At 36.7% G+C, this 17118-nt stretch overlaps 1 protein-coding gene across 1 annotated transcript; it reads right to left on the reverse strand.

Moving 5' to 3' along the window:
* Positions 1-13077: 13077 nt before the first annotated feature.
* Positions 13078-16732, reverse strand: SMIM10L1 (small integral membrane protein 10 like 1). Its single transcript, XM_045554319.1, has one exon. It carries the CDS (start codon positions 16573-16575, stop codon positions 16369-16371), a length of 207 nt encoding a protein of 68 aa, XP_045410275.1. The 5' UTR covers positions 16576-16732; the 3' UTR covers positions 13078-16368.
* Between the last annotated feature and the right edge of the window lie 386 nt (positions 16733-17118).

Genomic DNA, 17118 nt, shown 5'->3' on the forward strand with positions numbered 1-17118 from the left:
TATTGGGATCTCACTGACTCTTTAACCCATGGCAGTTTGCTTTCTCTTCAATTGAACTACTTCTGTTAAATTACCCAAGGACCTCCTTGTCACTCAATCTGGTTAGTACGTGACTTTTCTTTAATAACATGAAGTATTGATTACTCTCCTTCCATCACTCCTTTCTTTTAATTGCTTTGAAACTCTAGCATATTGGTTTCTCTCTTCCATCTGACTGCTTCTTAGTCTTTCTTTTGGTTTCTTCCCCCTCTGGGTTTCCTCGGGGCCATTGGAGCTCATCACCTCTCACAGAATCAAGAATGACCTGATGACCCCCAGTCTCTGCTTGTAATCCAAATTCCTGTCCTGCTCTGCAGTCACAGATGCCATGTGCCTACTTCAGGTGTCCACTTCGATGACTTACAGATACTCCAAAATGTTCAGGACAGACTCATCATCTTCCAACGTTTCTTTTTTCTCCTACTTTTTGGCTCCTACACCTGCTTTTCCTCCCATAGTTCTCTCAAGTCTCAGGACTCCATGCATATGGGTGCAAAAGGACAGCCTGTCATTGATGACTCCCCCTTCTTTTCTGAGCCCCCCAAATCCATCACCCACCCTACTGATTCTTCCTCTTAAGGTCTTCTCATAGCCATAAATTTCTCTTCATCTCTAGACATTAATTTGACCAAAGGTATCATTCTCTCTCTAAAATGTTACCAAATTTCATTTTCATTCATCCTTCCTCTATCTCATAATCTCACATCTTCCCTCCCTCCTTCCCTTCCTCCCTTCCTTCCTTATTTTGTCTCTTTCTTTTATTTTCTCTTTCTCTCTTCCTATATTTTAAATATCTGTCCTAAATAAAAATATTTTCATTCATAGAAAATAATTTACCAGTAGTTCTTTATACATCATTCTTGAAATAAAAAAAAATTAATTAATAGAATTTAATTGGGGAATGTGGCAGCAATATTGAAAAGGGCCAAGTTTTTAAAATAATTTCATTCATTTTTTTTTATTTGTTGTAGTTGCCTGGAAACAGTTACATATTATTTACTAATAATAGAATATTTGATTGCTGACACATAAACCAAGACACAAAGTTTGTAATTCTGCATTCATTACTGATGCATTAATGGTTTTTGTTAAAATCATTGTTCCTTGAATGTAGAACAGACACTGCCGTTTACTGTTAACATTTTCTTATTTTATCTAAAACAAATTTCTACCTGTTAAGGCTAAATTGACAGCATTATATCTTTGGCCAAAACAAATGCAACATAAAAGTAAAAAGCAAATTTGAGGAACATGTTTAATTTTCAAAGTGTTACTCTGAGACACCCAAGAAACTTTTAGGCTGAAATTTCAGTAAATTATCAGGTAGAGGGCTTTTAATTTGGGTTTAGGTGTCTTTTGGTATATTATGCATTCAGTCCAAAATATGACTTGTCTGTTTCCTCATGAAATTCTAAGTATCTTCCAGATCCAAGGCAAATATTACCGTCCCTTTTCCTCCCCAAAATAGCATTTATAGTTCCCTTTTCTACATTTACATTATATTTTATTATTGGTTCTGTCTCATTTTCTTTGCTTTCACTGTTTTATATACTTCTTAATATTTTCTTTTTTAGTGGTAAATATGTTAATATCTTGCATTTGCACAATGTCAGACACATAGCAGGTAAGCACAAAATATATTCATTGAAGAATAACAGAATTATTTAGATTATTTCTAGAGCTTTCTATAAAAAACAGCAGAGATACTATCCAAATGGTATAGTATTTCAGATGAGGAGGAAAGTACAAAGTGATGTAAAGGAATCTAGCCCATATTTGCATGTTAGCATAATTGATTTTCAGAAATGCATGCTATTCTGTAACTGTTTGATTGCAAATCTATTAATGAGACAAAGTATTAAAAATTTGGATTTTTTTTCCTATGGAAATGTTCACTTGATTGGAGAAAACCTTTCTGATCCTGGTAATAGCAGAATTCGTAATGAGAATGCTGGGGCATGTGCTCATTGCACTGGTCCCTGCTCTGAGTGGGTCAAGAACCAAACGTCTCCTCAGCTGACTTCATCCTCACCTGCTTGGCCATCTTCAGAATCAGTCAGCTGTTGGTGTCGCTGTTTGAGTCATGTATCTTAGGACTTGGTTCACATTTACATAGCACTTGAACACTAGCAAAACCTATCAGTGTGCTTTGGAGGATAATTAATCACTTGACTGCCTGGCCTGCCACCTGGCTCAGTTTTCTACTTCTTTAAGAAAACCCATTTCCCCCACCTCCTTTTCCTCTGGCCGAGGTGGAGAATGGACAGAGTGATTGTTGTGCTTGTTGTATTTTCTTTGTTGCCAATGATTTTCAGTTTCCTATTGTTGGAAATGTTTGCTGATCCTTGGTTGAATACCTCTATAATAGATGAACGTAATCTGACTTTATATTTAGATGAAAATCAGACTGTTGATGTTAACAACCTGGCTCTTCTTACCTTGACCTACTTTATCCCCCTGGTTCTGTCCCTGACCTCACTGGTCCTTTTATTTGGTCCTTGGGGAGACACACTAGAAATTAGGAGCTCAGCTCCCTGGACCCTAGAGACTCCAGCACAGAGGCCCACAGGAGGACCATGACAGTGGTGGTGTCTTTCCTCTTCCTCCTCATAGTTCATTTCTTCCCCCGCACAAGTGGCAAGTTGGATATTTCCTATGTTTTGGAACCAGTATGTAAAGATTGTCATGATAGCATTAAATGTCTTTCCCTCAGGCTACTCATTTATTCTGATTCTGGGAAACAGCAGCTGGGACAGGCAGCCTTGAGGGTACTGTGGCATCTTAAGGGCCAACTGAAAAGATCAAAGCTTTTAGCTTTCTAGATAGCCTTTCTGGAATCTTTTCTAAGAGAATAAATAAATAAGGAGCCTTTGAGAATCACTTCTTTGGGTTTTTTCCCACTGGGATCTTTAAGCATTGTTGAATGCAACTGCAATTTTCTCTGACCAGGCTGTTTTTAATGATAATTTACACATCGTCAGCCACTATAATATTAAGAATCATCACCCTTTCTAGAGCATCAGAAACAATAAAACAATATTTTAAAGTCTCAAATATTATTTCAAAACTCTAAGGTATTTAATCTATATGCAAGAAGTATGCAATTGCAACTCACAGGACAAGAAGGTATGTGATTCTTTAGAAGGCAACATAAATTATACACTTGAATAGGTACATCTAGAAAATATTGACAGAAATGTTAACCAAAAAAGTAAAGTCATAGTAGGAAAAATATAACCTTATAGCTTAAAGGCCTAACATTTTTTTCATAGTGAATAAGCAGTATATTTTTGTATTAGAGGTCTGGTTATAAGGGAATAAGATGCTTACATAAGAAGAGGAACAATATTTGTAGTATGAAATAAAATAAATTATCTTTAAGGAAAGACTGTTAACATATGATTGTAATTCTAACCTTAATTTGAAACTCCAAATCATAAACATTTTTATGTTTCTAGCCACTTACTAATTTTGCTAAATTCCAGAACATACAATGTGCATTTTCAGAGAGGCAGCTGTGAATGTTTCTATGTCTGTAATAGAACTAAAAATATAAAGAAGAATTTTTCCTTAATTCAGAATTATATTCATATTGCTACTAGAAAAATATCATAATTACATTCTGAGAATGATTATGTTTGTGTTTGTGCTTGTGACATGCATTTTGTTGCAATCTGATCACTAGAGTTCTTAAGAGAAGCAAATAGAAACAATGTCAATTAGGAAGGCACAGAAAGCAAAGTTCATAATAGAATGCCACGTCTATTGTGAATTTTGGACATGCATATGTATAGGTAGTACTGTCTTGACTGTCATAATCTAAATTTAGATAAGCTAAGTATAAATTGTAAATAAGGTTAAAGGTGGCAAAATTTATTATAAAACTGTAAATATGATGGTGTGGATTATAACATTGTACAGATGCTATCCCTGTATATATTATGACATTTTTAAACCACAACAAAATCGTTTTAGAGTTTACCTTTGATATTAATATATTCTTTATATTGTGTTAGAGTAACAAAAAAAACTACAATTAAATGATGATAAATATATTCGGACAAATAAATGTTCATTTTATGAATCTGGGTGTAATCATTGTTTATTTGAATTCAACCAGCCTGGTAATTTATAGGGGAGAAACAAGTAACATGTTTCTACTGACGAAATCAGCTTATCTCTGATCTGTAGGTCTAGTTCTGAAGGCATATGATAAAACATACATCAGGTACACTAAGGCATATTTTCCTGACACCTACTGAATGTATGTATCAGATAGAAACCCAGACCTATACTGATCTCCATGAAAGTGGCATGCCACTTTTCTCAAAGTCTCAGGTGGTTCATCTGCTATCTCCTGGTAAGTGGCTTCTAGCAAAATATTGATTAGACACCATGTCCTCTGAGCCAGGGTCATGCTCTAAGAGGTGTTTGCATCATCACACAGTCATTTACAATTCTCTCGTTCCAGATACTGGGTGATGTGTTGTCTAGTAACCTATTTCCTACTCAGGACACTAAGACCTACTTTCACAGGAACAAATTGATCTGAAAAGTTTATTTGATGAATTTGAGAAATATATTTAGGCAACTCCTTTTGTCTTCTTGTATATCAAATCCCATTTCACAGGTTTTCAAATTTCCCTTTTTTTAAAAAAATCAATATAAACATAGCCTCAGAAGACTAAGGAAATGCACCATCGTTGGTATTTTGAGTAAGAGACCCTAATGTGTACCAACATGGGGACTGGTGTTGGTAAGTTAGACCAGGCTGGTCTTAGGTTTGCCATGAGGAGGAGCCAGTGGGAATGTTTCCCTCTAAAGATTTTTTTTATAAAAAACTACAGCCCTCAGTTTAGAAATGAAAGGGTTATGCCAACTGAAAGAAAAATCTACAGTGAAACATGAATGGAATATGTATGAATGACAATGATGAAGCTGGGCAAATATCCCCCACATATGAAAGATGAAATCTCTGTCCCTTCAAGCTGTGGCCCTGGCCCTTGTTGGTTGCTTCCTGGGTTAGGATTTAGCCAAAGAAACACTGACCATGTCTTTCAATTGAAAAAACACAAAGATCACGACTTTAATTTAATCACTATCAAACGAGTTAATGGTAAGTTCAATGTATAAAAGTGTCAAGTTGTGATTCAAAACAGAACCAGGACACTGTATCTTTTTTTGTGGCACATAAGTGGGAAAGTGTGGTATTGATAGGACAAAGAAAGCATCATAGGTACAGGAGCACTTGTTGCTGGCAACTCTCGGACTATTGGGAGGCCTAAAAACATGGGCTAGTGGAGTGGAGGAACAATAGGCAGAAGCAAATGTGAAGCTCAGGTATGTTATTCAGTGGAGATGTCACATACACAAGCAGGGAATGGGAAGAATTTAAGAAGATCGTATGATTGAAGCAAAAAAAAAAAAAAGGCTGTGTTAATGGCAGGAGCACATAAGATCTTCAGTTGTCATGATACAAGGGGTGTCCCAAGGAAGGGAAAAAGCCCCCTGGACTTGCCAAGTGGGTTCTTGGCTTCAGCATGAAAGAATTCAAGCACAAGCCAACTAGCTACAGGAAGTTTGTTGAGAGGGACAGACAACAGATCCTACTTCACAGACAGAGTAGGGGTCCTCTCACCAGCAGAATGGGGACCCCTCTGGGGAAATGGCAACGTTTTAAAATGTTTAGAAACCTGGTTGGGAAACAGCCCTACATGACCAGTATTGTCTTAAGGTCAGGCCATGAAAGTCAATTATAAACTGTTGTCACAGAAAGGTAAGCACAGTTTGTAAGGTATCTGGCTTAGTAATTCGTCCATCCTCGGGTGGTCTCGGGCAGGGCATTTGTTGGCAGTGGCTTCATCATTCGGAGTGGTTAGGGTCTAGCATCAGTCAAAATGCCTGCACTCAGGCTCACTTGACCTTCTTCTGCCTTATCTCTAACATTAGAATCATTTTTATTTACAATCACATAAGCAGTGTTTCAATAGTATGTAAGTATTACTCAGTATCACTCTAGAGGCCAATGTTTTGTTTGAATTAGGTCAAAATAAACTGCTGAATATATTTTCTCACTCTTCTTTTGGGGAAATTGTGTTCTTTATGCTGATAAATTATAAAATTGATGTTCATAAATTTTTTGATATCAATTATATGTTAAGACTAATTATTTTGGATTGTCACTGTAGCATATACATAAATTGAATTTATTTGTGAAAACATTTTCTGACAATATATCTTATATTTATACACATGATAACATTCTTTATAACATATAACACAACCATTTGAAGAGTGAATATGAAGGCAGTTCAACCCAGGAGCTGACGTGGATTTTTAGTTATGTAGATTTTTACAAATGTGATTATTAATTCAGATTCTGAATTCAAGTCATTGTGTATGGCACTTGGGATATTTATACATGTTATTGCATCTTTTCTATTGCATTTCTTCTTCAGTGTGACTACGAATTCAAATGTTCTTTAATGTCTCTCTTGATTTATTTCCTTTTTGTTTTTTCATTGCTAAACCATGCCTACCAATGGAGTCTTGTTCTTTAATAGCCTTTATATTTAATAACACTTTCAGAGCAGTTCTGAAAACATCAGTGAACTCTGGGCCATCTTGCTTCTCATGCCACAAAATTGATAGTTTTGTAGCCATCTTCAACTCTCTGGATTAGAAGTAGTTCCTTTCTCTGAGGGGAGGTTCCCACATCTTGGGTGCTAGACCTGCATGTTCTTTCTAATTCTGTAAGAATTGTGGATTGAACCAGAGAGATTATAGAACAGTGTTCTTTTTTTCAGGGTTAGTGCAGAAATCTTTCATGAGTTCATATATTAAGTTGTAAATTTTCTCAAATTTTAAGGGGTTAATTTCTTTTCTTGCTCTAATACTTGTTTCACAGTCAAGCCTTATTCGTTTTCTCTTTTTCTGTGCTCCCAGTGGGATGATCGACTAAGTTAGCTCTCATTCATTTAACAAATAGCTATTGAAGACCTACTACTTGTCAGGCTTTCCTGTTCTATGAACTGGAAATAGACCAATGAACAACAACAACAACACAATTCCTTCCCTCATGGAGTTCATGCGGTTGCCAAGATAATTGAATAATTGCTAAAGTTATTTGCCAATCAGGGTCAAAATTGACTGAATGGGAAATACATTGTCAGAGAGCAAGAAGGAAAAATTCCATCTTGTCCCTGGAGAATCAGATTTGCACCATGTACATAGAACAATTTTTGCCTGGATTGAGGAGGCACAGTAAGGCACACATCAAAGACCTCTCAATGAGTGCCAGCAATGTACCCGAGACCAATTAATCAGAATTTTGGGGGGTGGCTCAAAGGAATCAATATGACATTTTAAAGCTCTCATGTTAATTCCAAAGTGCAGTAAAGGATGAAAACCATTGTATTAGATTTACCAAATAATACAAATAAATAATAATATAAAATAAAAATATATATATGTATATATTATTTTTTTGAGACAGAGCCTTGTTCTGTCTCTGGGGCTAGAGTGCAGAGGCATTGTCATAGCTCACTGTTACCTAAACTCTTAGTCTGAAGTGATTCTCCTGCCTCAGCTTCCCTAGTAACTGGGACTACACATGCACACCAACACACCCAACTAATTTTTCTAATTTTGAGAGAGATGTGTCTCAGCCTCTTTGCTGAGGCTGGTCTCGATCTCCTGGCCTCAAAGAGGTCCTCCGGCCTTGGGCTCCCAAAGTGCTAGGATTACAGGTGTGGGCTGCACCTAGCCGAGTGGATTAATTTTATGAGATAACGAATTTTGCCAATAGAAGAATTAATAAAAACGAGAACTTCCTTCCTATTCTTCCTCATTTTTTTTTCTTTTTTAAATTTCTTTTTACAAGAAAGCAAGAGAAGTTTATTAATTTGCTGGCAAGTGAGGAGGCTGGCAGACTCCATCTTAAGGTACAAGCATAGTCTCTACCTTTTTTCTCTTATTTTTTTCTTTTACTTTCACCTTATAATAGCTTACCCAGAATAAAACATGCAGCAATTTACTGGAAACCAAGTTCAAAATTCAGAAAAATATCTAAGATAGAGGCATAATTTTGGTAAATTTGCATATGCTTTTACATCATTGTGTAAAATCAATTCCTCTTTTATCTATTTCTTCAAGAAATCCTAAAAGCTTTAAAACCCAAGCCAATTGTCACTATCCTCATGAAAAATTAACTAGTGACCATAGATTTTGTAACATCATCTGTCCTTGCTGTGATAATTGCATTTTGATCAAAATTTTACCACATTTCATAGTCATAGCTTACTTATTGTTCTTTGTTTCCTATTTGTGAGGAAGTTGCTCTGACATTGCTTCTTTTTATTACACTTAATTCATCTAAAACAGAATCTGAAATATGATGGATTTTATTTAATGTAGCTAGTGAATAATATGTATATTATAGAGATTATTTTTAGAGAATTCTTTTAAAATTAAGACACTTGAATCCAAATGGTATTGAGTTTCAGTTGAAGAGTAAAATACAAATCAGTGTAAAGAAATCTCTCTTCTATTTGCATGTTTGCATACCTGCATCCCTTGCAGATGTCCTCACAAGCAGGAAATGGCTGCCAGAGCCAATGATGAGTGGGCACATTTACTATTTAGTTTGGAAGCCAGTAAAGTAATGTGAGAGTGCTTCTTTAAGATCTGTGAGACTAGATCTCCTTGGATACATATTTCAGGCCTATACTGGGATTACTATAAAAGAAGAGAAAGATTTTTCGTGAAGATAAGTGAGATGTTATTGAATAGCAGAACATTCTGAGTTACTTTGAGCATTTTTAATATGAAATGAGTAGGATCAAATTGGATGTTATTCTACAGCATTTTGACAGCAAAAGTATCCATGAAATAGTACCAGCTTTCTGGACTTCTTTCTGCAGGAATGCCATCTGGAATTGAAAATACCTTTCTCATAGTGGAAATAGGAGAATTCATGGTTGGAATCTTGGGGAATGGGTTCATTGTGCTTGTTAATGGCGTTGACTGGGTGAAGAGTCAAAAGATCTCATTGGCTGACAGCATCCTTACCAGCCTTGCTCTTTCCAGAATCATTCAACTGTGGATCATATTATTCCAGTCATTTCTAATAGTGTTGTGGCCAAACATATATGTCATCAGTAAACCAAGAAAATTTCTTTCTATTTTTTCAACACTGATCAATCACATAGCTACCTGGTTTGCCACCTGTCTATGTGTGTTCTACTTCTTTAAAATAGCCAGTTTCTCCCACCCCTGCTTCATCTGGCTGAGGTGGAGAATTAGCAGAGTGCTACTTGTGCTCCAACTGCTGTCTTTGTGCTTACTGTTTTTCATCTTTGCGTTAACAGACACATTAAGTGGCTTCTGGGTTAATGTCTATAACAAATATGAGAGAAACTCAACTTTATCTTCAGATGTAAGTACAACTGTATATTTTAACAATTGGATTGTTTTCAATTTGATCTACTTAATCCCCTTTCTTCTGTCCCTGACCTCACTGCTCCTTTTATTTCTGTCCTTGATGAGACATATCAGAAATTTGCAGCTCAACTCCATGGGCTCCAGGGATGTTAGCACCCAGGCCCATAAGAGGGCCATAAAAATGGTGACGTCTTTTCTTCTCTTCTTCATAGTTCACTTTTTTTCTATCATACTATCAGGCTGGATTTTCCTTATGCCACACAAACCACAGGCCAATTTCCTTGTCATGTCCATATCGACTATTTTTCCTTCGGGGCACTCATTTTTTCTCATTTTGGGAAATATCAAACTGAGACAGACTGCTGGGGGACTACTGCAGCATCTTAAGTGCCACCTAAAATGAGTGAAACTTTTTTTGCTTCATAGACTTTTCCAGAATTTTCTATATCAGGGCAATTAAAAAGAAGACATTGAAAATCCAATTTATAATTTTTTTTTTGTCACTGGATTCTTTTAAGTACCATTGAACATCACAAAATTTCCCTAGAATGGCCTATAAAACAGTTTACTGACAATATTGGATTTTTTAAAAAGCAAGCATCTTGTCATTATAACACTTGCTAGTAACAAGGAAATATTTCAGACTAAATATGAATGTAAGATATACAATGTAACATGTATTAATTTTATTTATGTTGGCAAATGTGTAATTATATTTGTATGCAAGAAGAAGAAACACGAGCAATTGGAAATGAAAATCCCCTCCCAGCTGAGTAGGTGAAATATTTTCATAATACTAAGTGAAAAATAAATTACGTACCAGGAATGTTCAAAGCATACAATCTCATAATAACAGATATACTTTTAAAAAAACCATTCTGTCATTAGGAATCCAGCTAGAAATTCAAGCTACCCTACCTTTGTAAAATAAGAGAAAAATCAACTCAATTTATAGAAGGAAATTGAATAATTATCCCTAAGTGAATAATGCTTGTAATTCTACTTTACAAAAATCAAAATCACACTTTGACACTGAATTTGTGTGTGTTTGTCTGTGCCTAAGTGTCTGTGTGTAAGGATATATATTTGTCATACCATGAATACTAGTATCCCTTGGCAGACAAAACTAACACAACCAACTCACTAGGGATTAGAATAGAAAGGAAAGTTTATAAGGGAATATCACATATACGCATAAATTTTAGACCTGTGTCTGTGTTTACTGCTGGGTTGACTTTTATAATAAAATAATTTAAATTAAATAAAAGTAGAGAAAAATGTATATAAGCTTAAGGCTACCAGTTAATAAAATTGTTTGCCAATGATATTACAATTTTGAATATAACAATTTATAAATAGTAATTTTTAGAGATTAAAATTGTACACATATTTTAAAACTGTCAATAATGAAATCTTTTTTAAGGTTTACCACTGCCATAATTGTTCAATGATAGAAGCAAAAAAACAAACAAAAAAAAACCAAAAAGAAACTGTTGAAAATACGTTCGTTGTAAGTTAATTTTGATGGAGCAGTAGGTCAGTTGCAGATGTTAGGAAGAATGTAAGAACAATATAGGCTTTGTCTAATGTGCTCTTCCTCCAGGAAACTGTACTGTGTAGTGCTATGGTGTATCGATGACAATGATGACGATGGCAATACATGTATATCCAGACCTATATAGACAGTTAGATTTCTAAAACTCCATTCATTGTGTTAGACACAGTATAAGAAATTTTCTAATGATTATCACTGGGATTGTCTTGCTTTAGGAAAGGTTAAAATTAAAATTACATTGCCTATATTTAGGTTCAGATAACAAGGATAATATAGTTTAGAATGTACTCCTTTCAGTAAAAAAGGGATACTTTGTACTGATTAGAAGATGCTGAGAATATTTAGTTATAGTTTTTAGATTTACATTGTAGTATTACTAAACTTTTCTTTAACAACCAAGATAGAGAAGATTGAAACAGCTCTGCACAACCTTCCTTCTTGTGAGTGGGACTTTGCAGTAAACGTCTCATTAGGATTAAGTCCTCACTTCTTATGGACTAACCTTGGAGAGATGGAGCAGTAGGAACAGGGGCCTATTCCCGAAGTAAAGGCACAGAAAATGACTATTAAAAGATGAAACTTGGGTCATAGGCTGGAAGAGTGGCTACTACTCTCCCAATAACAATGGCATTTTGAGGTTAAGCTCTGCAGCACCATATTCCACAACAAGAGCCTGTGTTGGAGCCTCAAGCCATGATCCGAGAAAACTAGGACTATCACATCCATAGTTAGTCTTAAGCAATCTGGAGAGAACTGTAACCCATCTAGGGAACAAATAATTGGTAAAAATGAAATGATTGTCATTGCTTGCTTGCCAACCACTTTCGCCTGAAATAGCATTTTAAAATGTTGATGTCATGAGGTTTTTTTCCAGTTTCATCACACCATTGATTTATTGAAGAGTTGCAAATAACCTTTTCTAATGCCGAAAGAGACTAATACATGAGCCCCGTCATAGGCCTTGAACTTAAGCAGAGAAGGTATTTTACAGTGTGGCAAGCCACGTTGTCTTGAACTGTACTGAAAGAAAAAGTCCTAGTGGAAATATGCATGGATCAATACATTTTTCAGAGAATGCGATAATCGCTGTTCAATCTCTGATTGTTCAGGTGGTCTGCTGCTGTTCTTGATGAATCTATTATCCTTTGAGGCAGGGATTTCCTTAATTAAAGTAAGTAAGCAAACAAGGCCACCTGCCAAACCCAAACTACTACAGTCTACTCAGTTATAATATTGGTTAATGCTGTCTACAGTGACCTATGTCCTGAGCTGGATTACCAAAAATCAATCTTCACTTAAAAAATTGATCAGATGGTTGGTATGAGCAAGTCAGAAAAAAGTTACACAATTTTTGTTTTTGTTATTTGTAGATGAAATTCCAGGTGAAAGATGGACTATTTTCAGTTCTAACCATTTAGGGAGGCACTAATGTAGATGCAGTTTAAGAAGACAAAGACACCATCCTAACTTGTGTATTGCTACACCTATTCCTTAGCCCCATGTGTAATAAATGAGTTACTTCTAGAAATCATTTAGTTTCCCTTTCATATAGATATAACCTGGTCTCTGAGTTTTAAAACTTCTATTAATTACATTCCTCTTTGCCTTCAGTTTTAGATATTTTCAAAGTTTTCTTGTTATCAATTAAAAAGCTAAAATCATCTTTTAAAAATAGCTTTTCACTTTAAGAATTTAAAAAAAAAATCTGAACACAATCTCTACTTCTTTGCTTATGTTCTCAGGGCCAAGATGTCCTAGTTATAGTATTTTATTATTTCGTTGTGTGATGACTTATTTTCCTCATTTTGGTTCATGAAAAGGTATACCTAACTCCCCTCACTAATATTTAAAAAAACCTGCATTCCTCTTTATTGTTCATTGATGCCTGTATCTTGGTACCCTGCATTAACAAGTTTTTTCTTTATTGCTAATAATCACACCACCTCTCTGCTTCTTCATGTTTGAGGGATATGGGGAGCAATCAATATTCATGATGGTCTGATAAAGCTGAAATTATGGACAATAAAGCAATCACCTTAACATGGGGTAAATATGTGTTTCCTTTATTGACTGCTATGTATAGAATACCAACGAAATTGCCATTCATTCATCCATTTAGTAATATTTATCATCTAATTTGCATTAGGCAGTACTATAGGCTTGGGGATAGGGCAGGGAAAAAACAAAATCTTTGGAACCTAGAAGTGTGCCAAGAGGAATAAAGTTAATTGTGAATTATAATATTATGTGGTTTAGTCAGGGCAAAAATCTTGTTTTCTCCCCTGGGAAATTTCATGGAATTGTTTCATGTGGGAGGAAAAATATACATCTTGTTTTACAGTAATTGTGAAGAGTAAGTGTTAAATCATGGAGTTTACATTTAGATTGTACTATATATTTGCTGATACTTCAAGGTAGAAAATTGGGTATCTTCCTGCATAGAGCTTCCAATCTACTTGGAGGATATGATAATACTAACTTTGCTAAACTGCCTTAGTTTCTTCAGTGTAACAAATGACTAACAGGAAGAAAAAAGTTGAAAGAAACACATGTTCATGTAGCCATCCAAATGGAGTACCCCACTCCATGTCACCACTTCAGGACTACTGACAGACATATTCATTTATGTTACAAACTGGGATATAGTGCTTCTAGGAAATACAGGGTGTCCCAAAAGTCTCCATACAAAAGAATTATTTTGTAATGAATATTTTGTAAATAAAGGTACAATTAGCTACAATTTCCCATTTTCCCTGTGTATGGTGCTTTTGGGACACCCTGTAATAATGCCCACCATTCTAAGTCCCTTGGTATTATCATTTCATTGACTGAACTACGTTTCTGATACTAATGTTTTGGTTCCTGCACTCTCTATCACAGTCCAGGAAACCTGTCTTTTTGGAAATAAACAATAAAAACAAAACAGATAATTAGGGAAAAATAACCTAGCCTATGAAAATGGCACAGGTTGATACTAACACAGTCTCCAGGATTAAAATAAATGAGGTCCAATCTGGTCAGGGGACTCCGGAATAAATTTAATGGAAAAAATGCCATCTAAGCTTAGTGTTAAAACACAGGTAGAATATGTACAGGCAGAAAGAGAGTAGAGAAGGCAGACAGAAGAGAGGCATGTGCTCACTAGAATTTGGTCAGACATATAGAGTAGAAAGAACAATTACCCCAAGCCAGACATCATGAGGATGGGGCAGGACGCTTATTTCAAAACCGCAGAATATTGTTTGCTGGACTCAGTGAGTGGAATACAGAACATTGTAACCAGTTTAAGTCTTTACCTTGGGCAATAATGGCACCCTTTCTACTCAAATATCTCACCTAGAATCATCCTGGAGGCTCCTCCCCAACCTTTGTAGGGTTAGTACCCTACTTGTCTTCTTTAGGACTGAAAATGTCCTCTGGAAAGGCAAGTTTTCCCTATATGTGTTTTACATTTTATTCACATTATAATGTGATATTCAGTTACAACAAATACTGTTTATTGTGTATATATCAAGCACTTAGGCAGGCTTATTTCTAATTCTCAGACTCAAGGTGGACAATTTTACCCTTATTTAAATGTTGAGGAAACAGAGATTTATTTAGATTAATGGGCTCATCTAAAGCCACAAAACTAGAGTTTTTATTATTTTAACAGAGGTCTGCTTGATTTAAAAACTCAATCTCATTTTACTTTGGTGGCTCTTAACCAGTGGTGCACATGTGAATTACTTGAAAAACTTTTAAAAATAAAATTTATTTAAATTAGTTTTTAGTGAAAGGAAAGCAAATACATAGGTCAAAAGAAATCAAAATAGTTAGACTGGTAGTAAAAAACAGTAAGCCTTTTCTCTATTCACTCCTGATTTCCTTTCTCCAGAGACAATCACTTTTGACTCTTAGCTGTTTCTCATTTATTTATTTTTTAAAAATATGTCTGTACTGCTTTTTTTGACTTTTCTGTATTAGGTCTGCTTGACCCTCCATCATCACACACACATCTATCTCTTCTCGCTCATCCTCCCAATGTTATATAATCATTTCTTGTTAAATCAGTATTCAGTATATACATAATTATGACTGAATCACATGACTAATATTCATAGTGAAGGTATGCACTATAGTTTTAAAATTTTTATCTTTCCTGGGGTTCATAATTAACTCAGTATTTTCAAAGTTTTGAAAAATCTACAGATAACTAATAAATCCCCAGGCTCTATGAACAATGAAAAATCTCTAGTCCATATTCAAATACACCAGTTAATCAATTTTTCTTTTTGAGATATCCCATCTGAAATCTCCATCTTTAGGCATACCTGTTGACTTCATGCTGTTCTTCCCGACCACCCTCTCTCTTTAATATAGATACATTACTAGTCTAGTAAATATTAAGGTTACCCTGGAAGTAATAAAATGTCTTTTTTCCCCTCAACAGTCTGTATCTCACAATTTCCCACTTTTTAAGGACACTACAACCATTCAATTTACGTTACTTTCTCTCCCTCAACACTCCTACTTGTATTCCCGACTGTATTTTTAAAATTCTGCTGCTAACATTTGCATTCCACTTTGTAACCATAATTAACCATTCCCTTAAAGAGAATAACCATAAACATCATCTGCATTATTATTACTTGTATGTTATTCACTGAACAGCCAAGCTGTGTGCTAGGAGAGGTTTTCCTTTTCTTTAGTTCCAAGGTCTTGATCCACGTGTTGCTCATACAAACACTGAAATAGAGTTCATTTTCTTGTCCTCCCCTACCATTTGTTCAAAATCCTGCAGCATTCTATGTTTGGTATTTGGAGGATGCTTTTCCTGTACAGTTTTGGGTTTTTTCACTGAGAGTTTCTGATTATCGTTGTTTTCTCTTGTGGGATGAAATATATGCCTTCCATATCATATCCTTAATACCTTAAGGTTCTCTTATTCCAGTCTTGGTTATAAGTCAATCCAATATTCCCAAAGTCTACTGATTTTTTTCTGAAAATTTTGGCCTTTCTGCTTTTTCCTTTTAAATAATGCATCCTGTGCCCTTTGTCACATCCTGAAATTCGTCCGGTGTTTGTTTTAAGGACGCATAGTTTCTTAAATCATCCGTGAGCCTTCCCTAAACGCTCTGCTCGCGGAGTGGCGCATTTCCTCCTTCCGGTCGCGACAGGCCTTCCGCCACCCTCCGGAAAGCCGGGTTAGCAGCGAAGGACGCAGCCGCGGAGGGCGCCCCGGCACTCTCGCGAGATTACAGAGCTTGTCGCCCGCGGGTCCGCTCCGCCCCGAGGCTGCCCGGGAGTCGGCCATCATGCTGGCCCCGGAGGCCGGCGGCTTAGTCCCGGCTCTAAATGTGTACCTGCAAGCGGACGTTGAGGATCACCGAGCCCGCGACGTAGAAGTACGGGAAGTTCACGCGTAGTTGCCAGGCCAGCTCAAAGAAGGCGAGCAGGGTGCGGGAGAGCCCCTTGCAGAAGACCCCGTACGAGGTGGGGGCTGCGGTCGGGCTTGTGGCCCTGACGGCCAGGAAAGACGGAGCCGCCGCCGGGGCCATGGACCCGTTGTCGCCTGCCGCCCAGCGCCTGCAAGCGAGAGTCACCGCAGGTCCCGCGAAGCCCCAAGTGACGGCCGGCACCGGGAGCAAAGCGGCCGCCGCGCTTACACCTGCGCCTGCCGCTGCCGCCGCTTCGTGCGGTGCGCCGCGCCCACCCCAGCCGCCGCGGGCGCTCCGCCCCTTCCTGTCGCTTCTCGCGGTGGTATTTACCATTTAGAGCTTGACCAGTGGTGGAGCTGGAATGGGGGATGTTGTATAACATACATGAACAGCCATGCAGATGTTATTTCCACTTTAAAATGAAAAGGCTAAGTGAAATTATGTGATTTGCCCTAGAACACGCAGTTTGCAAGGGCCAAAGCTTGATTAAAACTCGGGTTTGTCTGCTGTGTGGTCTGGCATGTTAGCCAGGAATCTTACCCATTGATTTCCTAACATTAGTATTAGGACAAGTTGATCTCCTTCCATAAGTCAGAACAGGCACAAGATTCTGTATTCATAATATACCAGAACTGTAAAGGATCACTGTCTTAGACTATGGGT

Source organism: Lemur catta, chromosome 6 (genome assembly GCF_020740605.2).
Source record: "Lemur catta isolate mLemCat1 chromosome 6, mLemCat1.pri, whole genome shotgun sequence".
NCBI classification, from domain to species: Eukaryota; Metazoa; Chordata; class Mammalia; order Primates; family Lemuridae; genus Lemur; species Lemur catta.